Source organism: Indicator indicator, chromosome 24, assembly GCF_027791375.1.
Source record: "Indicator indicator isolate 239-I01 chromosome 24, UM_Iind_1.1, whole genome shotgun sequence".
In the NCBI taxonomy this organism is placed as follows: domain Eukaryota; kingdom Metazoa; phylum Chordata; class Aves; order Piciformes; family Indicatoridae; genus Indicator; species Indicator indicator.
In genome coordinates this window covers 3,934,585-3,958,686 of record NC_072033.1, presented here as the reverse complement: position 1 = coordinate 3,958,686, position 24,102 = coordinate 3,934,585, and the positions used below count along the sequence as shown (strand labels likewise).

Here is a 24,102-nt window from a genome sequence, read left to right as displayed (position 1 = left end):
TTTGGGTTCCTGCCCATAGCATAGGCTGCTCTGGTAGCTGTGGCTGCATCTGCTTGGCCCTGTCATACAGCTTCTCTGTGGTCCCAAGACCAAGGTTTGTGCCACACTGCACAAAGCAACAGATGGCTGGAAAAAAGGAGAGAAGCAGAGCAGCTCTATGTGGGGTTCCTTCAGCCCTGCCCCAACAAAACTTTGCCCCACCACGCTCCTCCAGACCCACCTCAAGAGGGAACATGGTATCATGTGATGGGGAGCACAGAAGGGATGGTGTTCAATGTGGTCAAGGTCACACCTTGGCTTCAGGACCCTGCTAAGAGCCATCAGCACCTTGGCAGTAACACCTTGAGGGACTGAGCAAAGCACACTGCTCCTCTCCAGCCCATACCGGGTCTTGCAGGCTCCAGAAGAGTGAACTGGAGACCACTGCTCTGATTTTTCTCACCAGGATGTCAAGAGATTTAAATTAGCAGCATAAAAGCCCTCTGAAAGAAGAGCCCAAGGAAGGGCAGGAGGGCTGCTGGGGCAGCACCCACATACCAGCAGAGCAGGCTGTGAGGGCCAGCACATCCCTGCTGAGCCCTGTGAGATGGGACAGCATGGGACAAGTCTCAGTCTGTAGATGCTCTTGCCTCAGAAACCAGCAAACCACCCTAAACAAAAGCAGCATTCAGGTCTGCTTCTGTCATCACAGGACCTGGAACAGGCCACCTGACCCCAGACTGGCACTCTGTGGGGCAGAGGCTGCTGGCAGCCCCCATTTTGGGGCATGGGCAGAGGGTGCTGGGGGAGCAGGAATGCCCTTAGAAAGGCTACCCCATTCCGTCACCCTCTCACGTGCTGCTTTGTGCAAGCTAAGGACCAGCTGTGCCAGGGACATTTTCACAGGCATCTGTCCTAAATATGGTTTTCATTAAGCTGTTATCTACCAGGAGGCACCAAAGTTTTGGAGAGCAAGAAACCCAGGGAGGCTCAGTGGGGCTGGGCTGAGGCAGGAGGGGGTGACCTATCTTCAAGGCATTCATCTCCCCTTCAGACACCATTATCAGGGCTGACCCTGCTCCTCAGGGAGCAAATCCAGTTCCTTCTTTGGCTATTGTGGGAGTGCATATTTTACACTCTCCCAGGCCACTTCTGCAGCATAATCTCTCCTCCCAAGCTTCAGGTTTCGTTGAAATCCTCTTTGGACCCGCCTGTGGGGTGTTAACTTACAGTGCCGGGGGCCAGGAAAGACAAGAAGTGCCCAAGCAGGCAGCAGCTGCTGCCCTGGGGTGAGCCACCCCCAACCAGCCACTGCCTACCACGTGGCACCCAGGATTTCGGGCTCCTTGCAACAGTTGGCCTCCTCTACTTAAAAATGTAGGAGCTGAGGTAGTGCAGAGCATCTGTGGGCCATGGGCAGTCAGCCATGAGGAGCAGCCTGCCAGAGCCAGGGGTCATTGCCCAGTTTCTTGGCAGAGCTTGAAGCTCTGTTAAAAATTAGATGAACAGCACAGGTTAGGGGTCTGGGCATGAAGTGGGAGAGCAGGATCGTTGCTAGAGATGTCCAGGTACCTGTGTGTGCTCCTTACTGTGCCCCAAATCCCTTCTGTGTCAAATGGTGTTGAGTCATCCCAGCACAAAATGAAGCTCTGGAGAACCTCATAGTGCCCCCCACAGCCCTCCCCACTGAGGGCTGGTGAAGTCAGTGCTCCATCCCCACTTGCCCAGTCAGTGAGCAGGGCTGACACATGATCAGGGTGACACTGGAGACCTCTTCCTAGGATGGACAACCTTGCACATAGCAGGCTGCAGTTGATAGTGCTGCCAAATTAACCCCCTGTGAGAGGAACTCTGGAAAATCTCACAAGTTCAGGGGGCTCAGCTTGGTCCTCAGGGGTGAGGTGAGAGAAGCTTCTGCCCCCCAGCAAGTCCCTCCAGGAGTTCCAGGGGTGCCTGGATGGGAAAAGCCATCTGGCACACCTGGTTTTCAAGAAGGAGAGACTGAGGTGCCTCTTCCTAGGGGCACACATGCCTACCTTCAGCATAAGGTTTGGCACTGGCTCTTCCAGCTGGTCTCAGCTGCCTGATTTCAGTCTATACTGCACAAGTAAAGTTGTCCCTCTGGTATGTGGTGTGACCAAACCTGCCCACCCTGCCTGGCACTGACACACGGTTCTGCCTGCAGCTGTCCAACCAGCGTGGGTGCAAGCAGGCACTGCCATGTCCCTGTCATGCTGTGATCCAGTGCCTGGCTGAGGCTTCATGCCAGGGTAGAGCCATAAACCATCCCTGGAGCAGAGCCAGAGGCTGCTGAGTGTGGCTGGAGGAGCCAGAGCCGTGTGTCAGGGCACGCAGAGGTCTGAGTGGAGCCAAGCCTCAGCTCACCAGCACGTCCCAGTGCAGCCAGTTCAACAGAATGGGGCCATGCAAAGCCCTCCTGCACCACAGGCTGTCACTCATCAGGGCTGCACATCCCTGAGCCACTGCTATCCTCTGAGTATCAAAGCAGCCTGTGCAAGGGGGGACAGGCAGGACACGAAGCTGCCAGCCAGCTGTGCCTACCCACCTCTGAGGTTCTGGGGCGAAAAAAAGCTGAAAAAGCAGTGGATGTGAAAACCAACAACCTCTATTTAGGATGAAAATGGGGCAGAACCCTTCTTCCCTGTCCGGTTCACCAGGACAGTGGGATAGAGCCACTGAACCCCACTGATGATTACTGGGGGAGAGGACCCAAATAATCCTTTAGTGTCTGGTCTTTCTCTGGTCATGATGACAAAAAGCACTGGCACCTCTGTGCCCCTCAGGTATGCACTTCACCTGGCCCCAGCCAAAGCAGGGCAGGCGGTGGCCTTGCCTGGGTAACTTCATAGAATGGGAGAGATGAAATTGTGGGATTGATGAAAATGGTATCCCTGGAGCCTTCACCTGTAGGCACACAACAGGATGGCAGCACCCTCATTTTGCCCTGGCAGCAGGGCAGGACGGTCCCTGGCTGCATCAACAGCAAAAGCTTCAGCTCCTGGGGCACACCCAGCCTGGCAGTGAGAGCCTGCAGCCAGCAGTGTCAGACCTCCCCTTCCCAGCCTCAAAGCCCCAATGCAATTAGCAATTAACATAAATAACACAACCAGCCAGGTGAATAATGCCAACGATTCGTGTCACTGCCTTGCCACCCTCTGCTGCTACCCACACCCTGCAGTGCCAGGTATGTTGGAAGAACTCAATGTAAAAGGCTAGGGACATTCAATCAGTGCTCAGCACCACACAGGATACAGGCCAGGGGAAGCCTCGTGCTTCTCTTTGCTGCCAGCAGCACTATCTGATGGCTTCTGCTGGAAAGGAAAGGAGGGGGAAAAAAACCCTAGAGAGGGGTGAAAAAAAATAATAAATGTGCAGCATTAATTTGTGGGTCAAATGCAGTCACATAGAAGCTGTACCACAAAGGCAGCAGACACAAACCAGCACCATTTGGGCTCAGCCAGAGCCTATCCCTGCTTCCCCAGCTGCAGTCCCATGGATGATTCTCCTTCTGCCTCAGCCCAGGTCCCTTCCCACCACCTTTCCCTGCCCCAAGCACTGAAGGGCTGGGACTTGTCCACATCACCCCATTCATCTCTCCGGGTTTCCCTTTCCCCTTTCTTTTGGGCTGGTGGTCACTGAATGGTCCAATTGTTTCCACAGGCAGTTCATTGACACCACCATTTTCTCTTCTCTTAGTGCCCCAGGGACCAAACTGTAGCATCAAAAATAAGTTGATTTCCAGCTGCTCAGCTGCAGGGGACTTTTCCCTCTCCTCTACCCCCACCAGCAAGAAGGAGTTGTTTATACAGCAAAGCCCAGCTTTGGGCTCAAATCCCTCGAATCAGCATCAGCAGCAACATTTTTTCCTGCAGTTAACCTTGACTGGGTCAAGCACTTGGACTCCAAAGCACCCCAAAAATGAGGCCTTTCTTAGGGCAAAGGCAGAACCTACAGGTGGAAGCCAAATAACCAGGTGCTTACTCATGGCTTGGGCTGCAAAATGAGGTGCTCCTTCATGCTGGTCCTTTCACAACTCCAGACACCATCCACTTTAGCTTTGCATCCTGTGCCTGGGAAGGGCTCAAGGCTCTTCACTGGTAACAGCAGCAGCCACTCAGGTACATCCAGCTTGGATACCCAAGCAAAGAAGTCAGCGTTGCTGCCTCTGCCCAGCCACACCAAGGAGCCTTGAGCCCCTTGGATGACTTCAATCAGCGTTACAGGAGAGCTCTTTAGGCCACCAGTCTCTCATAGCTGCAACAAAAATGGTAGCTCTTGGTAGCCAAGACCAAAAGTGAATGACCCACAGGATACCTGAGCTAACTCACACCAGGAGTCTGCTTCTTCTTGGACACCAACAATCTGTAGGGGATTTCAAAACCCTTCACTCCAGATTTGAGTTTTGTTTAGTCACCAACCTCAGCCAGATGAGATAAAATACACTTGTGGGGCTGTGATTTATAAAACTGTGTTAAAATCTAAAGTTTTGATGTGTGTATTTATAACAAAATAAAATAAGATCGATTTAAAGCCTGTTTTAAAACTTTAGAATCAGCTGCACCTCCACGAAATCCACAGGCAACCAGACCATGACCTAAAGCTTCTAATGACCTGGCAAGGGCTGCATGTTCCCAGAGCCCTCTTCCTGGTGTGGCTGGCTTCCAGGGGGCTTGGGAACCATGTCCCCTACCCAAGGGACAGCTGATTTCCAAAGCCTTTCCAGATGTTTATCTTGGCAACCTCAACTTCAAGCATTAACAGGTCCAGTTAGCAGCCTGGTCACATCTGGATCTTGCAGATGGTTACTGGGTACAGGTAAGTAGACAAAGTGGAAGCTGTTCCTGCAAGTTAATAAGATCATTCCACGCCTGATGCTGGTTGGTGGTCCCTACCTTGGCTTCAGATGCAGCTTCCTGTACCATCATGTGGCACGAGCAGCTTGGGGCAGCCAGGACATGATAGCTTAAGGCAAGGAGCAGCTGTTGGACACTGGGGCACAGCCCTCATGAGCACCCAGGGGGGCTCAGCTCAGCACTGCCCAGGATGGCTTTGGCAGGGCATATCTTCATGGATCAGGGCTAAGCTGCCAGCCTCAGGTGGCACCAGGGATCATGTAGATGGCACGTTCTTGGGTGCAGGACAGCAGCCCAGGGGCTGCATGCTGACTGAAGCAGTGTCTTACATATCCTTGGGGGGAAAACCTCGACTCATCTTTCCTCCTCTTCTGTTGCAAGCTTCCAGTCCAGATCTAATCAAATTCGAACTCCTGTGTCAAGATTTGCCTCTTGAGATTCTCTGCAATATTAACTTGAAATCCAGTTGCTCTGCTCTTTAGGAAGCAGTAAGAAAGGGGCTGTGCAAACTCAGAGGAGAGCTTGGCACCTGCAGGATGATGGCCCCAAGGGCAGCCACTGCTGACCGTTCCCAGATGACTGCTCCTTTCTCACCCGGGCACACCTCACACAGAGCCTGCTCATCCTGCAGCCCTACAGAGGTGCTGCAGTGCCAGCCTGAGCTCACTGCCATGCTGCAACCCACACAGCTCAGTGCCCAACTGCTGCATGGCCACAAAACAGAGGGACAGATGATGTAAGGAGCTGCAGGGACACATCAGTTCATGTCTGTACCTACAACCCCCAAGGGCACAAAGAAAATCAGTCAATTTCAGGACTGTATCTCCAGGCTTAAAGGCAGCCAGGTACCCAGTCCAGCCCTGACAACCAGTCTTGAACCAGTCCATTTTTCTAATGTCTCCAGAACAGTGCTCTTCATTCTGAAGATTTGTGCCATTGTTGCTATTTTTCTTTACAAACTAACTCCAGTGCCTGCCCTAGATAAATGTAGTTGCAATTCTGATCCATATTTTGAAGAGTATTTATTTCAAATCACCCTCACTCTTTAGCTCTCCTAAATATGGCAGCCTGGAACACTGCAGTACTGGAGAGCTACAGAATTACTTGGACAGAGATTTTTGCAATACTTCTAACCCCAAAATTGCCACCAATGCAAAAACACAACCAGCCCCTGCATTCATAAAGCACAAGAAATATCTGACTACATGGTGCACTTGTGGTTGAAGAGCTTCCAAGTAACCAAATGGATTTATTCCAGGGAAAGGCACGTGTTCTAAACAGCCAACAAAAGGGTTCAGCAAAGCAGATGGCCAGGAAGCCTGTCAGGGGCATGCCAGAGGTGTTCAATGCACAGGCAGAGCACACTGTGATGCTGTGGGTGCCTTATACCCAACCTGAAAACATCTCCAGCTTGCTGCCGGAGGAGCCAGTGAACACCTTGGCTGCAGTCACACACTGCTGAGGAGTCTCTGGTTTGGTGATGACCTGAATAACCAGTCCCTGGAGAAGCAGGAGTCACAGACTACACAAACCAAGTTGGTTGGTGTTAACTATTGATCTGGACACTTGAGAGCAGCTCCCGAGGGAGGGGTGGTGGGGGCAGTGCTCCTGCTGCTCCCCCCGTGCACACACTGCACCTGATGGTGAAAATCAAGGCACACACACACATTTGTGAGGTGGTTGTGCCCCAGGCTGTGCTTCTCAACTGAAGCACCCAATGGCTCATTGCAGACCACTGTGCCTGCCTGGATCTCGCTAGTGGGGACAGGATCAGGCCAGCCCTTCAGCAGGGACAGCAGACTTTCTGCCTCCATGAGCTGGGCACCAGGCTGTTCACCCCCCCCCACCCCTCGCAGCCCCCTCACCTCCATCGGCGTAGGTCTCCGTGCCGTAGCCATCCTGCAGGCCATTGTTCCAGGTTCCTTCGTACTTGGCTCCGCTGCTCATGCTCTGCCTGGCGCCGTAGCGCCCCTTGAAGCCATGGGTCCACTCTCCTCTGTAAACCCACCGTCCTTTGGTCTCGATTCCGAGGCCGTGCCTCTTGCCTTGGGACCAGTAGCCCTCGTAGGTGTTGCCACTGGGCCAGGTGTAGATGCCCACCACTTCGAAGCCATAGTTCCAGGAGCCCGAGTATTCACCCTGGCCCTTGGGGCCAGTGCAGATGCCGTGCCCGTGGGCTTTGCCCCCTTCCCAGCCCCCACAATAGGCGCCTCCATCATCGAAATCAAACCTGCCTCCGCTCATGGTACCCCCGGTGCCCCCTCAGCCGAGCAGCTCTCCCAGGACAGCGCTAAGGAATGCGGCTGCCGCATCCCCGAAGGAGCCGGGCCGGGCGCCGGGGGTGGCCGAGGGGCCGGGAGGAAGGAGGAATTGGAAGGGAGGGGAGAAGGGCGGGCCAGGGCCGAACTCCCCCCGGGAGGGGCAGCCTCGCCTCGCCGCTACCTGCCCCGGGCTGGGGCCGAGCCCCGCGGGGAGCCGGAGCCGAGCAAGCGGATCTGGAATCGGTCGCGCTCCCCTACCCGGACCGTCCCGTCCCGTCCCGTCCCGCCGCCCCGCTCCGCTCTCCTCCCCCACCGGGAGAAAGGTCAGCGCTGCCCTAACAAGGCCATCGGATCCCAGGAGCTGCTCCCAAAAATAACCCCCCCGGAGCCCGGCCTCCGCCTCGGGGCCCTTTTATGAAGGAGGGAAGAGACACATCCCCCCCGCCTCGGGCAGGGATCCAGGCAGAGAAGAGGCTGGGAAAGTAAATGTCTGCTTAAAATAGAGCCTGGGAAGGGGCGCGTCGCTCCCTGCCTCCCTCCCCGCCGCCCGGGCGCACCGGCAGCGGCTCCGCAGAGGAAGGAGCCGAGGGGGAGCCGAGCCCTGCTCCGCCGGCCCCACGAGGGATGCTCCTGGCTGGGAGCACCCTGCGGACCAGATGGGTGGCACCAGTGTGTGGGCAGTTAGGACACGGGGTAAAAGCCCTATAGTGGCCACCTTACTCTCTGCCACTTCTAAAATGGACCTCCAGCACCACTTCAGGACAGTGAGACACCAGTAGTCATACCCCTCTCTCTCAAAAACAAACTCAAAACCTCTCTGGTTAACTGCTGGCAGAGGTTTAGTCTTACTAGATCTGGAAATGAAAGGGGGACTGCCCGTGGGACAGTCCAGCTTGCTCTATAACAACCCCTATCATCAAACACAGGTGGAAGAGGACAAGAAACAAAACACCAGGCCACAGGCTCATCCAAGGCCTCCTTTATTCCAGCCACACCTGTTCCATCTCCTAAAGACACTGGCACAGCAAGACCCTGAAGAGAGGACCTTCCCCTCACTGACCACAAGCTGCTGCGAAGCTGCAGGAGCTGTGGGGTGAGGCTGTGCTGTCAGCAGCCTGAGCTCTCCAGACCCAGACCAAGCTCTGGGGCAAAGCTGTCATAGACAGCAGTGAGTTTCAGACTCATGTAACAGATTGCAGCTTGGACAACCTCCCCATTGGTGTTTCCAGGATGAAGAGGCATAGAAAAACCATACACCTGCCACACAGGGATGCGTGGATATGCAGCATACAAACTACAACAAGCAGTCCCCAGGCACAGGGACCAACCACTGCTGTGAAGCCTTTTTTGTAATTGTTCAGCCAGGGGTAGGAGCAGGCACTTTGGTGAGGGGCTCCAGCATGGCTCAGAATGGCTGCTTGGCAGAACCAGGCAGCTTATTTACTTTTATTTTATACCAAAAAAAAGTCAGCTTGGCTCCTTCCAATGGATTTTTTTAAAGCTAAAAATTTAAACTATTCAGGCATGCTTTCAAGGCTCATGCTGCATGACTAAGGCCTGGACAGTCACATTTTCTCAAATCAGGACCAGAGGTATTTGTTTTGTGGCTTCTGGGTAGACCAAAACATCTTAAAACACCTTGCAGTGACAAAAGGGAAAGTGTGAAGGCAGCAGCTGCAGCTACCCATGGTCTTTTATTTCACAGTGTTCCAGCACTCACCAGCCCCAAGATGCTGTAATTGCCCTGAGGATGCCAAGTGCAGGACCACACAGTGATTCACCCAGCAGCTCTTCCACATCACACAGCACAGCTGTGGGCTGACAGTGCCCTGCTCATGGGTTAGTGACTTGTGCAGATGGGGGCATCTGAAGAGGTTTTTTTGACCACTAACTTTGCCAACACAATCGAGCTTCTGACAGCACTGGCACTGTATGCCTGCTCAGGCAGCACCACCCAGGGCTGCCCTGACTCACTCTGGCAAAGGTGTCAGCTCCAGGACGGCCGAGCAGGCAGAGGAGCCTGCTGCAGGCAACCAGCCTGCAGCCGGCCTGGGGCTGACCTCTAGCGGCCCAGCACTGCTCTCCCCTCCCAGTCTGCACCAGTTCACGTTTTTTAATTACCTCCTGGATCTGCAGTTCTCAGCTCTTGACGCTGCAGTCCCTACACCACGGGTTTGTGCCGGCCAGTGAAGGGACTGGTGCAAAATGGTCTCGAAGGGCATTCCCAGCCCCACAATGCTGCTGTGGCTGCTGCCTGCAAGCACAGGCACTGTGAAGTAGTAGTAAGAGCATTCTGCACTTTGCAGACCAGTATAGCAGAAAAGAGTCACCAAACAACTGCCTGGAATTCAGAATGCAAAAATACAGTTTTTTTTTAAGAGCAGGGAAATGAAGAGAGATGTGGCACCCATGTGCACTCTGCAAGGGGGAGATGACACCTCAGGGCTTGCAACCAGGTGAATCTGCACAGCCACTTCGTTCACAGACACAAGGTACTGCCACAGAAGTGACAAAAACCCTCCAAGAGCAACACCAAAGGACTTCACAGGGAAATGTTTATCTTCATTCCTTCTCCAGACCTTACAGGGCAGAAAAGTTAAAGTGCAAACTTAACCACCAGTATCTCTCTCACCAGATCAGACTCTTCAATGAATTGCTCCTTGGCCCTACACAAATGTGGTACAGGCAGGTCGTGCTGATGCACACAAAGCATGGCCAGCTGAGTGTTGCTGATTTCAGAAAGACTGCAAGGCTCCACCAGTACTCTGGACCTGGGGAAGGCATCTAAAGTGACAACGGTTTAGTAAAAAGACTGCAGGAAAGAATCAAGACAGTGCTCAAGATTTCCCTTCTGTGCAGCTGATCCCTGTCCCCTCAAGTCTACAGCTCTTAATATCTGAAGGTTTATACTTCATGGAATGCTTTGTGTTGGAAGGGACCTCCAAAGGTCATACCTGTTACAGCTAGATGCACCTAAAAAAACCTGCGAACACCCAGAATGCATGAATTAAGATCACTGAAATGAGCAAATGCTTCAAAGCTTCATAAACCCCACACTGAACACAGTCCCTCACCTCATCTTTCCTTTGGTTAACTGGAGAAGCCATTCCCCTGGCAAAGGTAGGGCATTTCTCCTGCTGCAGACACTCAGCAAGTTCTACTTGCTTTACATTTTCCACTAACCACCACCACAGAGATCAGAATAACTTCCTGAAACAGTCTGGCTTTGACCATCCAAGCTTTATCTCATCAGGCAGCTTGCAAGCAAATGTTATGTTAGCCTAAGAGCATCTGATCCCACTGGCATCATCAATGGCAGGGCAGGAGGAGGCCTCCTCAGGCACAAGGAAATAACAATGCCTGCAGCCCAAGGAAAGACAACTCTGTCTCCTGAACTGGCCTAGTTGGTAACAGCACCAAGAGGGCAGGAGATGGTCATTCCTTCATGAAATAAAACCAGAGCCACAAGTGTCCAAAAGCACACTGCCTGAGCTCAGACCATAAAAACCAGCAAGCCTTGGAAAAAGCAAATCAGGTGAAAAAGAAATGCAAAAACATAGAAAGAGAAGAGAGAGTTCAGAGAAAAAGTTCCAGTTTGAAGGTGAAATTTCAAGTTCTTTGCCACCACAGTACTGGGTTCATCCCAGAGAACGTTGGGATTTAGAGACTTGGAATTTTAACCAGGGGAGTCTCTTGGAATTATAGAGAGCAGAGATGATACCAAGGTCCTGGACAGGAATGAAATATGTCTATGTTTTCAGAAGAAATCTAGTCCAGAATGAAGGTTTACAATGACATTATTGATGACTGCATCTAAGAGCTTCACTGCAAACCAGTATCTATGGTGAAGCTCCTAATTGTGAAAGCTGAATACAAGTTAATTGGTTACAGCCTTCTAAAGCTACAATTAACCTTTTTTGAGTGTTAACAACCTGAGATCAAAGAACCTAAATGATGCCAGATTTCTCATAACGATCAGCAGGCCATCTACAGATTTTTCCCAGCCCAGAAACTGAACTGAAATGGGGAGGACTTTAAAAACCAAGCAGAATTTCCCAGTGTTAGGTCATTTAGGCAGAGGCAGGCTCACTCTGAACACATTCATTTTTTTACTTCATTATCTATTCCAAGCTCAAAGTATTAAGCTCCAGCTAAAGTGTTTGTCCAGCTTAAATAATGAACATCAGCTGCAATGTAAAGTATTGAGTAGGCAGTGGGCTGCACCTGCCACAAAGTGTGGCAAAGGGCAGACTGAAGCCATCACCCTCCTGGCATCAGTGCTGTCAGGTGTACATCATTTCTGCCATGTGGGACATTTTCTTGGGGATGTACAAGTAGTATTCCATGTAGCCAGAAAGATCTTCAATAGTCACATCATCCACAAAGGCCCTGGCTTGCTCAGAGCAAGAGCGTGGGGAGCTTGAGGGAGTTCTGGCTGGCACAGGCTGGGAGTGGTCCTCAGGCAGTGTTCTCCTCTCAGGGGGCAGTGGCAGGGCTGGCAGGGGCAAGGTGCTCTGCAGGCCTGAGAACTCATACACCTCCATCTCCTGCCACCGCCTCCACCGGCAGGCCTCATCCGCACACGCGCATGGCTCGTCCCTGCTCAGCCTGGACATGGACTGGAAGTCAGAAAGCTCTGCAGGCTGCAGGTTTGCTTTGGACACCAGAGAAAGGGCAGCTGGAGACTCCTGGGTGGCCTCTGATGCTGACTGTGTGACAGAAGCTCCCAAAGCCTCGACATCAGCTGCCTTCTGGCGGGCATCCGGAGCAGCACCGCATTGTGTAGGAGCTTCCTCTGGCACTGGCACCCCAAAGCCACTGCTGTCCTCCTGGGCACCAAGCTGGCTCTTGTGCACCAGCTGGCTGCAGTTGGGATGCGACTTTGTGCTGCAATGGATAAACTTTGGAGGATGGAGGACTGGAGACTTGGAACGCCTGCGACGCTGAGTTCTCACAACCCCTCTTGAAGGCTTCTTCACAGACCTACCATGGACAGATACAAAAGAGTGAAGACCCACAACAGGACATGCTGCTGGGTTGCAAATAACAGGTGAGCAGAAAACAGGGGAGTATTTAAGACAGTCCTTTCATAAAGGGAACTTGGAGCTCTTGCTTGAGGGTGTAGTTACCAGAAACCTTGTCTATTAACCCCCCACTTCAATGCAGTATCACCTGGAGCAGTCTGATAATCCCAAGCTTCTCTTACCCATGCCAGGGCTCCTTAGAAGCACACAAGTTCTTAGGTCTGCTTTCATCTGCCACTGCTCTAACTTGTCCTATGGGACTTGCCCCTTCACCCCCAGAGAGAGAAGCAGGAGATCTGTGAAAGACAGAATGAAAAGTTACCAGCCTAGACTGTTATGAGTATCAAAATAAAAAAGTCCTTATGAATCCTCTCTCCCAGAAAAGATTGCTCCAGATAATTTACAATATGCCTTAAAAGAGCTGCCCACAAAGCAAACCCCATCAGAAGGGTGATGTTTATACATTCCTAATTCCAAAGTTTGCATAAGAGACTTTTCCAGCAGACACGATGCCATTCAGTAGCCAGACTCAACTCCATGCAGCCCTGACCAAGCTCACACAACGCCTGAACTTCAGCTTCCCGGGAGAGGGGAGGGGAAAAACATCATCACTGGAGAAAGAAGGCTCTTTTTCCAGAGACAAATAAGTCATTCTTTCCTAAAAATAAATGTTCTCTGGACAGAAATAGACTTTGTTTAACTGAAGAACACTTCAGCCTCTGTTCAGGACAATGTAAGCTAAAACTCTTCCTACTACTGCAAGTTCCATCACTGGAGCAACGGAGGCATCAGATGTTCAACTCCTCTTCAAGCCAGGGATCTCAGATGATGTTCTGATTTTTCTGGTGCTATAGCTTCACCCCAAACTGCCCTTTTCCAGGAGCTGTAATAAACCCAAGAAGAGTTTTTCCAAGCTGGGACTTCAGCTATTACATGGGAACTCCCAAGGAAATAATTTTCCAAACCCTATGTTGAATTAATTTGTAAGCAGGGTTCCACAGACTGACCTAGGAAAGGGTTAACTGATGGTTAATAGAGCCCAAGCTATTAGTCAGACACCTGCTATTGTCCATGTAAGGGACAAGGAGCACAGAACACAGAACTGGAGGCCAGTGGTAAAATGAGGTTTGCCTGACTCAGGGGTGGGACTGGAGATCCTGAAGCAGTGAGAGGCCTGTGTAGGACTTCATTTCTAACAAGTTTGATTACTTAAGGAAAGGACACTTTAGCAGCCTGTCCAGAAGCCTTGTCTACTCACCAGCCAATGGCAATTCCAGTCAGTACCTCAACACTGACAGACACACTGCCTTACTCACACTTCCATTCCAGCTGTAACTGCATCACTGACACCTCACTGAAGCACAGCAGTACCCAGGTGCTGGGTCATGGTGAATGTTTGCCAGCAGCAAGCACAGGACGAACCTCTCTTGGTTTTCGTTTCAGCTGACCATGATCACCACCAAGACAACAACACTTGCTGCTTGTGCTCTGCTCCCAGGGAGAGGCAGGGCAAGAGCCACGTGTTAGATCTCCCACAGAACAACACAAAAAGCATTCTTCCCCAGTTACAAGCAGGGAATTTGTGACAGCAGTGCAAAGAGTGTGTGTGGGAATTGTGCAGCAAATCCATCACTCTCCTTGACTGCCATGGAAAGAACGTTTCTCTTCTGGGAAAAGACAGGAGTTCACTCTCCTGACAGCTTCAGAGCCATGACAACATCATAATACCATAGCACAGACCTGGTGCTAGGGACAGAACCTCTGGCAGCCAGATTCATGCCCAAGTTCATTTCAAGCATGTGGAATTACAGAACATTTAGATTGGAAAATATCCTTAAGATGATTGAGTCCAACCCCAACAGTGAGCAAAACAAAGCCTTGGGAAGCAGTCTGCAGCTGGTGAGCCAATTCCAGTTTGTTTCACCAGAATGAAGGCTCCCAGTGCGTAACCTTCTGCAGTGACCTCATGCCTTCCAGTTTAACAGCAGGGCTGTTCCCTTCCAGGCCACCTGCAACACCTTCACTCTGTACCTCCCTGCAGCAGTACCTACCCAGTGGTGTCAACCCTCAGTTTTTTGAAAGCTGTCTGCAGGCTTTCCTCTTCTCCATCCTTTGCTTCAGTTTTCATTATTGGGACGGCCAGAAGGTGACAGTTACCAGGCACTGCTACAAGCAGAAAGAAAAAAAAAAAAAGACACAAATGCAAGAACCTTGTTAAAAACATCAGTTGCCCAGCAGCACCATAATACATGAAAATAAACCCAAAATAGCACAGTGAGCACACACAGCTGAGGTCACTCCAGCAGAACATTTTTGAAAGTTGATTCAGAACAAGCTTTATGATACCCAAGAAGGGAACAAACAGGCTGTTGTACAGCTACACAGGTGAACCAACAATTGAGAGTAAAGTTTGGTGCCAACAGCACCTTGCAGGCCAGACAGACTGTTGTTTGTCTCACAGTGCCAAGCAGGCTTTGCTTTCCTTACACATCACTTAGCTCTCATGGGCTCTCACTGCCTGGTTGGGAATATTTTGCTAGGCTCTCAGACAGTATGGAACAGACTGTTTTGGTTACAAGACATTGCCTTTGTCAGAGGTTGCTTTCAACCTTTCCCCCCTACCACCCTCCTTAGTAAGCCAGACATAGACAAGAAAGTTTATGATCCTAGGTGTGAGTGGCCATGTTGTCCATAATTTGAGGAGAGGGTTTGAAGGACCCCACATCAATGGTGTAGGCACAGATACAAAAATACTCTGATGAGTTGTAGTCCATGGATATGCAATAGGTAGGAGGAATCATTGAATGAGGTAAGAGTGACTTTGTAAAAGCTCCTGCAGGAATAGCTGTAAAAACCTCATTTCATGGCCCCCTGGGACTCTGAGAATGCTCCCCCTAGGCTGCCTTTATTCAGCACTAAATAAATGGAAATGCTGCTCCCTACCTAAGGAGCTTTTCAGCTCCAGCATCGTTAGCACTGTTTTTACAGCTCAGCACCAGTTTCTCCTCAGCAGAAAAGGTCTTGGTGAAGACAGAGGGACATGAACCTCTGCAGCTCAGTTACACAGGTAGATATGGAGGGGTAATTTCAGGTCCCTCACAGCCTGATTCCAGCTGGAGGAGGGAGGTCCCAGCTGCTGGCTCTGATTTCATCAGGTGTCCTGTACTGCAGACAACTATTAGGACACACCCAGGGGATAATGTACCATAACAAGTTCAAGGCTCCTGGTGTCCTGTGAGTCAGGCAGCAAGTAAACATGGGAGGAGGAAGCTAACTCAAAGATTGACAAGATGATGCTCACCACAGCAAGTTACCATCCTACATACTCTTAGTTGCTGAGATGTGGGCCCTACTTCAAAAAGGTTTTTCCTTGACCCGAAAAGAAGATTCTTTAAAATAAATTTAAAATCTAAATTTAAGAGAAATTCAGCCTACAAGTTTTTTTTTTTTTTTTTTTTTTAAAGTCCCACCCCTTTGTGTTATATAACTTTAGCAAGAAGGCAGCAAAAGGTTTTTAAACACACAGGACATCACTCCACACATACTCCCAGATTCAGCCCCAGGATGTTTTCATGCTGCCCTTCATCCCTGACACAGTAACCTCTCAAACGGATACAGGATTTACTCAGATCAAACCCACTCTGTGGTAGCCAAGTAACAAGCTGTACCATTTCAGTCACAACAGCCAAATAGCAAAAATATCACCAAAAAAATGAATTACTGTGAAAATCCACCGCAATGTAAGGCTGTGTCAAAGCCCACACTGAAACACGTCCTTCATCTCCTAGGGGAACACATTCCCACCCTTTCCCCTTTCGGCTTCAGCTACTTCCCAGCCTCACAGGACCCTCTTTCGGTGCACTGCAGCCATCACCGCTGCTCACAGTTAACAATGCCGCACCGGGAGAGGCGCAGCCGTTCGCTTTTAACGACGTAAAGCGATGAGAAGCCCCAAGACGTTCCCAGAGCAGGCCCTCGGCCACAGGCCCCGCACACCGAACAGGGGCCCTGGGCACCTTGAGGGCAACTCACTAACACAACGACAAGCGGCAGAGGCCGTTCTCCGGCCGCCCACTGAGGGCTGCCGCTTGATCCGCCCGCTCCACAAGTTCTGACATCCCCCGTTCTTCCCCGCTCTCGGCTCCGCGGAGTCCCCGGACCCAGCGGCGCCCGCTTTTTGCCCCAGAGGGCTGTAGGGGGGCCCAGGAGACACCCCGACCCTGGAGCTCCCCGCGAACCGTACCACCAGCCCTCAGTCCCGACCCTCGACAGAAGCCCAGTGGGCGGAGGGGGTGACTCAGCACAATCCCCACGCTCCCCCGGAGCCTTTTAGCCCAGCGAGAAGACCACAACCAGCTCCGGAGTACCGCCACGGGGACACGAAGCCCCACGGGCCACAGTCACCGGAGCAGAGCGGCGGAACCGGCACAGGGGAAGAAGTCCTACCACCCACACTTACCGCGTCACCTGAGGGCCCAGGCTCGGGCTAGACCCCGCCGCCTCCCTCCGGGCCGCGCTGCCCAGGGGAGGCCGCGCCCCCTCTGCCGGAAGTAACGGCGGCCGGGGTGGGGTGGGGGACGCCGCGCGGGCTGGGCGGGCATGCGCGTGCCCGGGGGCTGTGACCTCACTTCCTGTTGTGCTCCGCGCCCACCCTTCGGAGCCAGGCCGGGAGGCGGCGGTGAGTGATGGCTGGGGGGATTCGGGCACCCCAACCCCATCGCGAGAACCGCGCGGCGCCCGGGCGGGCGGCCCCGGAGAGCCGGGAAAGGCTGAGGGTGCCAAGCGGGGCGGGGGTGGACGGGATGGGAGGCCGGGCGGGGCAGAGGGGCCCCCGTGGGGATGAGGAGAGTCCCCGGGGAGCTGGCGGAGCCTTGGCAGGGTGCGGAACCGCGGCCCTGGGACATCAGGGGCAACAGAGCCCTCGGAGCTCGCGGGGGTGCGGCGGCATCAGGGCCGTAACGGCCGTTCCGTGCCCCTTGTTGGTGTCCGTTCCGTGGTTACTAGGAGATGTCTCTTGCGGCAGTGTCAGTGCCCGGCCGTCCCCGCTCTTCTGGCAGTGTTGCGCTCACAGCCGATACTGAAGTTTTATCAGCTGACAGAGCATTCCATGTTTATTTGTTCTACCAGTGGACAAAAAAAAAAATCACTTTGGTACTTCTGGCACAGGCTGTGCCACTTCTGAAGAGCAGAGAGTTTGGAGCTCACTGTGAGAAGCACTGGGGGAGGCTGCTCAGAAGGCAGTGGGGTTGCCTGCAGAAGGATGAGCACCTGTTACATATCTGATTTCAGTTCTGTGTGTTCAGACGTCAACATCACATCCTAATTTCTGTGTTTCAACTTACTCTGTGTGGCATTGCTAGTTACACACTGAGAGCCCATCAATGGACTTGGAAGCTAAGGATGAAGAAGAAGAGAGTCTGCAAACAGCTTTCAAAAAGCTGAGAGTGGATGCAGCAGGGTAAGTGAGCAACAAAAAGGGCTCTGCAGTCTGTTGGTGCATGTTTGTATCTGGCGTTTGTTATTTTGCATCTCTAAACAAAGGTCACAGTTTGGTGACAGGTTCCTTACTCTCCAAGAGGAGGCAACTGCATGGCTTCATGTGACATGCAGCCATTAGAACTTCCTAGCAGCCAAAGCAGTGCTTTATTGCTGACTGATTTTGACACAGCATCCAGCTGTAGTGACATAGTGTGTGAAGTGATTCACCCAAAGCAGCAAGTCCACTCTTAGCTGTGGTGGTAGGCAGTCACCTGTGCAATTCAGAACTTGTTTGTCCATCCACCAGCCATGTTATCACTCCTCACTGTAGTGCACAAAGGTTTGCTTGGGTGCCTGCAGGACAGCACTGTCACTTTGTAGTGCGACAGAGAGCCCAGGGACGTTCTGGAGAGCCCAGCCTCACTGAAAATTATGAGGCTAAATAAGAGCACTGATCTTTTCTGCCTTGGTGGATTCTGTAGAGTCCAATGTCTGCAGGTGTCCTTTCCTAAAAGCTTACTCCATAGCACATGGAGTGTACTGACAGTATGTTCTACAAGCATCTTCCTTCAAACCAGGGGTTAAGAAAACCATGCAGTCTAGCACATTCACATGGTGAGATAGTTGTCTTTGTTGTCTGAACCTCCAGGGTCAGATTTTTTCTTCATTCCATGTTTACCTGGGAAATTTAGTGAGATATAAATAGGTAATCTATCCCTGTCTTGTACCCCATCCACTGCTGCACTGACTCTTCCTCAGCCTGCTGCTCTGGGTTGGGGTTTTAGATGAGCAGGAGTCTATATTTAATAGCTATTGTCTGACAAGAACAGTTGGAACCTGAGTTTGCATTCCTTTCCTGTGTCATTTTGGTATGAATAAGACATGACATCAGCCTTTGGGTATTTTGGCCTCCTTTCAGTTCATCTCCCCTATCTTTAGGCACTTGGCGGGGGTCAGGATGGTGAGAGCAGTTACATGAATCTGTCCTGTTTGTAACCACTGGCTGTAGAGGGAGTGGAGGTTGCACACTTGGATGGCTCAGCTAAGGCTGGCTGAAGCAGCAGGTCCAGGCACTGCTGTGACATGGCATTTCCCTTTCAACTCAGGTGCACTGCAGCTCTGCCCGTGGGCGACGGCACGGTGCTCAGAACCCCGACAAGAGCAGCCGTGGATGGGGGCAAACAGCAGCCTGCCTGCTGCAAGGAAGCCTGGCATGGGTAAAACACCATTCTCTGCTCTGGGCATGTGGTTCTGCTTTCAGTCATTTAGCTCTTGCATCCAGTTCCCAGTGAAAGCTGTGAATCAATTCATTCAGCATCACCTTTCCTCTCCTTTCTCTTCCAAAGCTGTTCTGTAACAGTTTGACTGGATATTTTTTAAAGGGCTTTGATCAAAGGCTTTAAAAACAACCCTGCCTTTCCCTTTGAGAGAGCGCCTGAAATGTTCTTTTCACTGCTTTCCTCACAAGTCCTTTTCTTCAAGTCTTTGCAGCCCCCTCCCACCTCTTTTTTGTTTTATTTCTGTGTTGAAGCACGTGGACACTCAATGTGATTGCCAGCAGCTCCAACCAATACCCAGGTTCTGCACTACAGTTCAGTTTGGGATGACAAAAGTATCATGTGCTTAACACAGAAGATTTGTGGGAAGGTACCTTTAAAATGGGGCTGCTGGTATGTGTCTTTCCTCTGGGGGAGCCCCAGTTTCTTCAAACTCCTCCACTGTGCAGTAATAAGACAAGGAACAATGGATACAAACTTGAACATAGAAGGTTTCACCTCAAGATGAGGAGAAACTTCTTTACAGTGAGGGTGACAGAGCCCTGGAGCACGCTGCCCAGAGAGGTTGTGGAGTCTTCTTCTTTGGAGACTTTCAGAACCCACCTGGATGCATTCCTGTGTGGACTACCCTGGGTGATCCTGCTTTTGGCATGGGGATTGGACTTATCTCTGGAGGTCCCTTCCGACTTCTAACGTTCCTGTCAGTGATTGTAAGTGACCAGCCACCTCATTTTTCTAAGCAGAAATAAAATAACCTTCTAAAAAGTTTTTAGCCACATTTTAGAGCTTATTGAGCTGTGGGTTCTGGAGTCACCTCCCTGCTCTCCTGTTGTAACCCCGCAGGTGTGTGAGGAAGCCTTCCCGAGGATCAGCAAGAGTCCCACGGCGCAGACGCTCCAAGTCTCCCGTCCTGCATCCTCCCAAGTTCACCTATTGCAGTCTGAAAGCCAGCAGCCAGCTGAAACACAAAGCCCAGGCAGATGTGTCCAAGGGCAGTGGCAGCTCAGACAGTTTGGTGACAGCAGAGCACGGGACCAAGGACGGGTGCAGATCTCGCTCGGAGGCCACTGATGACAGAACAGAACCCTTAGAAGCTTTCACAGCCAAAGAGCCTTTGGAGAAGTCAAGAGATAATTGCCTTGCTCTCAGCTCATCCTTTGAGAGTAGCTTGCATTCTAGCCAAACCTCTGATTTCCAGTCCTTGTCCATGCTCAGCAACAGCAAGCAGTGTCCTTGCAGAGACCAGAAGTGCCAGTGCAGGCAGTGGAGAGCCATGCAGGTTTACTCCTTCTCCGGCCTGCGCAGCGTCCTGTCGGAGTGTGAGAAGGCTGTCCTGGGAGTCCAGGCACTTCAGAACAGATCCCCCTGTGGGGCAGCCTCATCAGGTTCTCCTAGGTCTTGTTCTGAGCAGGCTCGAGCCTTTGTGGATGATGTGACTATTGAAGATCTTTCAGGATACATGGAATACTACTTGTACATCCCCAAGAAGATGTCTCACATGGCCGAAATGATGTACACCTGACTGATAGCAAGTGAGGGTCCTGCAGTTTGTGGAAGAGTTGGATTAAATGCCTTTTGAGTGCCATGTTTTTACTGTTGTGTGTTCCATCAGATGTTTCTTTGCCTCATACAGTTTAGTTTTCTAATAAAATGAAAAACGGAATCTAGTTTCCAAGCTTAGTTCTAAACAGAATGCACTAAAGCCTCTGAACACCTTAACAAAAGCACTGTAGATCCAACGAGCTCCCTTTGGCTCTGGGTTTGTGTTGTGGAGCCTCAAGCTCAGCTTGCTATTTTCACTATGTTTGGGGTGAGGGATGGGGAAGCACTGTTTAGGTTTTGCAGCACTGGGAAGATTCATTCCGAATGTGTCCCAGTGCTTAGAGAAACATTGGAGAGCTAGGCCTCTATTCCTCTTCCTGCTCTGGAGAGAGGGAGAGAAGAGCAAGGGGCTTCCATTACTGCGGAGAGGGTGGTTCTCCTTTCCCTGAGCACTGTCTGGCTCCTTTCTAGGTTGATCAAATTGTGAGTGCTTCCTCCTCACAGATTTGTTGTGAGGCCCAGACTGTGCTTGGACCCTTTCATAATTTAACCATCTCACTCTTAAGCAGTTCTATTTTTCTGCAGATAAGTGAAGCTCTTAGAAGCAAGAAGTATATTTTGTTATTTGTGCTTTCCAGGGGGGAGGGAGGCAGGCTGGCAGGATTTTTGGGCCATGCTGTCTCAGGAGTGGAGGTGGTGGAGCCATCCGTGTGGATTGTTTCTGAGTTTGGTACACAAAGCAGTGTGGGAATGGGGGAAATAAGGAATGTTTGTCACACAGGCTTTGTGCTGTAGAGCTTTACCTTTCCTTCTGGTTGGAAATACTGAAATAAATAAATAAATAAAAAAGCTGTTGCTGAGACTTGCATTAATAAATGTGTGTCAAACCCCAGCAAATTAAAAACTGAAGAGTTTGACTTTCACTCATCTCCTCTTGCAGCCTTTTTAAACCCCCCCAAACTCTGCTGTCAGTGTCAGCTGTACCCAGATGTGAACAGCTGTGGGTGAAGAAAACACTGCAGTTTTCACTTACTCAGAATTCAGTGGTCAGCAAGCCAAGGAATCACAAGCAGTTGGATAAAAATAGATTCCAGCAGATGTGGGCAGTTGGCCTTGGCTCTGTGCTGGAGCAGACTCAGATGTTCTGGATGATGATTGCTGTCTGTAGATTTTCTTCTGATCAGCCCTAAAATTCACACCATGGACCCAGGAAGTTCAGATTTAAAGTTAAAGAAATCCAAATGAGGTAACACAAGAACAGAGCCACAGCTGTGCCTTTGCTCACCACAGATGCTCAGCTGTGCAGTAGTGGCTCCTGCTCCCAGATAATTTAACTGATTCCTGCACTTTCTCAGGTTAGCCCTTTACTCACCCCTTCAGCTCCCTCCTTCAGCACTGCCCTTTACACCCACACATGGTTTTGCTTTGCTTCACTCTCCCTTCTTCCTCCTCACAGTCAGTCTGGTCCAACATGTATTTTGCCTTTCAAACTTTACATATTTAGTACCAGTTAGCTTTGCTGCTGCTGTTCCAGAAGCTAATTCTGCCTCAGCAGTGTCTGCTTGTGTTTCTGTGCATGGTTTTGTACCCCCTAACAACATTTGAAGATCCTGTTGCTAGACTCACTGTTTCTCCCCTGTAGACTCCTTGATGACTGCCCAGCCTCCCTGTGAGTGCTGCCCTGTAGGCAGTCCAAGCACATAGAGCTGGGACATAGATGTGTAACCTGCACAAACTCTTATTTCAAACCTATTTTGATTGTCCCAACTCCCATCTGCAGCTGGAGCCCTACAAAGGGGCATGGTGAGGCTCTTTTCCCCAGAAACATGATGTGGCAGCTTGGCTCCAGGTCACCTCAGTGCAGCTGAAGCAGCGTCCTGCTTCTCTTCATTTGAGAGTGTTCAGACTCCAGGAAGTGTCCTAGACCTTCAAGCTGGTGTAACATAAAACTAGCAGGGAGCAACAATGCTGGGAGGGCCCAAGGCCACCTTCAGCTGTGGAGCAGGACAGTGTGCAACAGAACTGCCATGCCCAGGGAGCGTGGGGAAATTGTGGAGCTTAAACTAGTCCAGGATACACCCTGAAGGTCAGGGCTGAAAAGTGAATGCAGACTGACAAGGTGGCACGGAGGGAAAACCTAAGCAGGTTTTCTGTACATTTCTGTAGGTACATTTCTGTAGCATCCTGGGCAGTACAGAAGTGACTGGTAGCAAGAGGGGAAGGAAAGGGGTGTAAAAGAGACTTGAAAAAAAAGGTATGCTGTGCAAATTCCTGTCTGTGCTGGTGTTTAAAACATCCCATGCTGCCTGCAGCAGAGGGAGGGCAGATATCTTGGGTTCCTTACAGGTATCTTGTGTTCCTGATCTGGTATAGATGATCCTGCTCTGGCAGGGGGGTTGGATTGGATGATCTTCCAAGGTCCCTTCTGGCCCCTAACGTTCTGTGATTCTACAGACATCTTGGGTTCCTGACAGGTATCTTGGGTTCCTGGCTGTAACTATCAGACTAGTAGCCAGTGCACTGATAGCTTGCTGCTATCTCTTGCATTGCTCAAATCATCTCAGCTCAGGAAAACGACAAGCTCTAGGAGAGGCCCCAATGCCCAATTTAATGTTTCCCTCAAAGCTTTCCCATTTCACTCCTTTGCTGACCCAGTGGCTTCTGCTTGCTGCCTGCCTGCAGGCTGCAGCGTGACCAGCAAATGGCAGCTCCTCCGGAACTCCTGCGTGGCAAGAACGATCCCTGGGCATCAGCACTTGGCCTCAGAGGTGGCCCTGGGCCAGCAGTGCTGAACACAGCCTTGCCAGCCTTCCTGCTCCCAGCCTCCTGCTGTGCCTGCCCCAACAAGCCTGGGGGATTCTCTCCTGTCCATGGTTGCTCTAGGATATGCCGCAAATCTATCTGCAGAGGTGTGATGGTTTGAAACTGTCTTTTTAATTTTTCCTTGCAAAGTTCAGAACAGAGAAAGTGAAAGAATGTAAATAAGTCACTATTGGGTGTAAGAAAGCAAAATAACGATTGTTCTAAACACTTCCATTGGATAGATAGAAATGTTTAAGAACTATTACCCAAAACAAAGTAGGCATTCGGCACATTCTGCGTTCGGCAGTGGGGGCAGTTGCTGGGCTGTCTGGCTGCTGTTTCTTCTTCTCTTCTGGCTGAAGATAACACACTGACCTTGGCAGCTAAGTTAACAACTTTCTGCTTAACTAACTCTGCTTCTCTGTCCAGGGGGGTCTGGGGGGAAGCTCCTGGGAGAGGGAGGCCCCTTTGGGAGGGTCCCCTTGGGGGGAAGCAAAGGGAGATCGGTTGTGCTTTTTTTCTGTTGATTGTATATATTTGTGAATGTTGTGAATTTTGTATATTTGTACATATTCATTGCATTTCATTGTAGATTTTAGACTCTGCTTGTAAATACAGCTTTTCATTTGCTTCCAGACTGAGCTAGCCTGGTTATTGTCATTGGGGGGGGGGGGAATTTCAGCTCACACCGACACAAGAGGATTGTCTAAAATGCTCTGAGAAAGCACAGGTGGGTTTGCAGTCCTTCCAGGACTTCCCTCAGAGCAGATCCTATCTCTCTACTTTCTATCTCAACAGATCCAGGATGTTGGTTGTTTTTTTGGTTTTTTTTTTTTTCCCATAGTGTCTTCCCCCCAGCACTTTA

General features: G+C 51.0%; 3 protein-coding genes across 3 annotated transcripts in view; 1 reads left to right on the top strand and 2 right to left on the bottom strand.

Moving 5' to 3' along the window:
* The window catches only part of JPH2 (junctophilin 2), a 29,256-nt gene extending 22,159 nt beyond the window's left edge, over window positions 1-7,097 (bottom strand). The window contains exon 1 of the mRNA XM_054391946.1: window positions 6,719-7,097. Coding sequence (XP_054247921.1) covers window positions 6,719-7,097 — 379 coding nt within the window. The remainder of the gene's footprint in view (window positions 1-6,718) is intronic.
* Window positions 7,098-11,049: 3,952 nt separating this feature from the next.
* Window positions 11,050-16,648, bottom strand: LOC128975076 (oxidative stress-responsive serine-rich protein 1-like). Its single transcript, XM_054391872.1, has 4 exons — window positions 16,598-16,648; window positions 14,190-14,304; window positions 12,321-12,434; window positions 11,050-12,097 (listed from the first exon to the last, which is right to left on the bottom strand). Exons 2-4 carry the CDS (start codon window positions 14,264-14,266, stop codon window positions 11,398-11,400), a joined length of 891 nt encoding a protein of 296 aa, XP_054247847.1. The 5' UTR covers window positions 14,267-14,304; window positions 16,598-16,648; the 3' UTR covers window positions 11,050-11,397.
* Window positions 16,649-16,783: 135 nt separating this feature from the next.
* LOC128975057 (oxidative stress-responsive serine-rich protein 1-like) lies at window positions 16,784-21,279 on the top strand. The gene is made up of 4 exons (XM_054391853.1): window positions 16,784-16,816; window positions 17,499-17,596; window positions 18,723-18,833; window positions 19,737-21,279. Exons 2-4 carry the CDS (start codon window positions 17,520-17,522, stop codon window positions 20,413-20,415), a joined length of 867 nt encoding a protein of 288 aa, XP_054247828.1. The 5' UTR covers window positions 16,784-16,816; window positions 17,499-17,519; the 3' UTR covers window positions 20,416-21,279.
* Window positions 21,280-24,102: the final 2,823 nt, after the last annotated feature.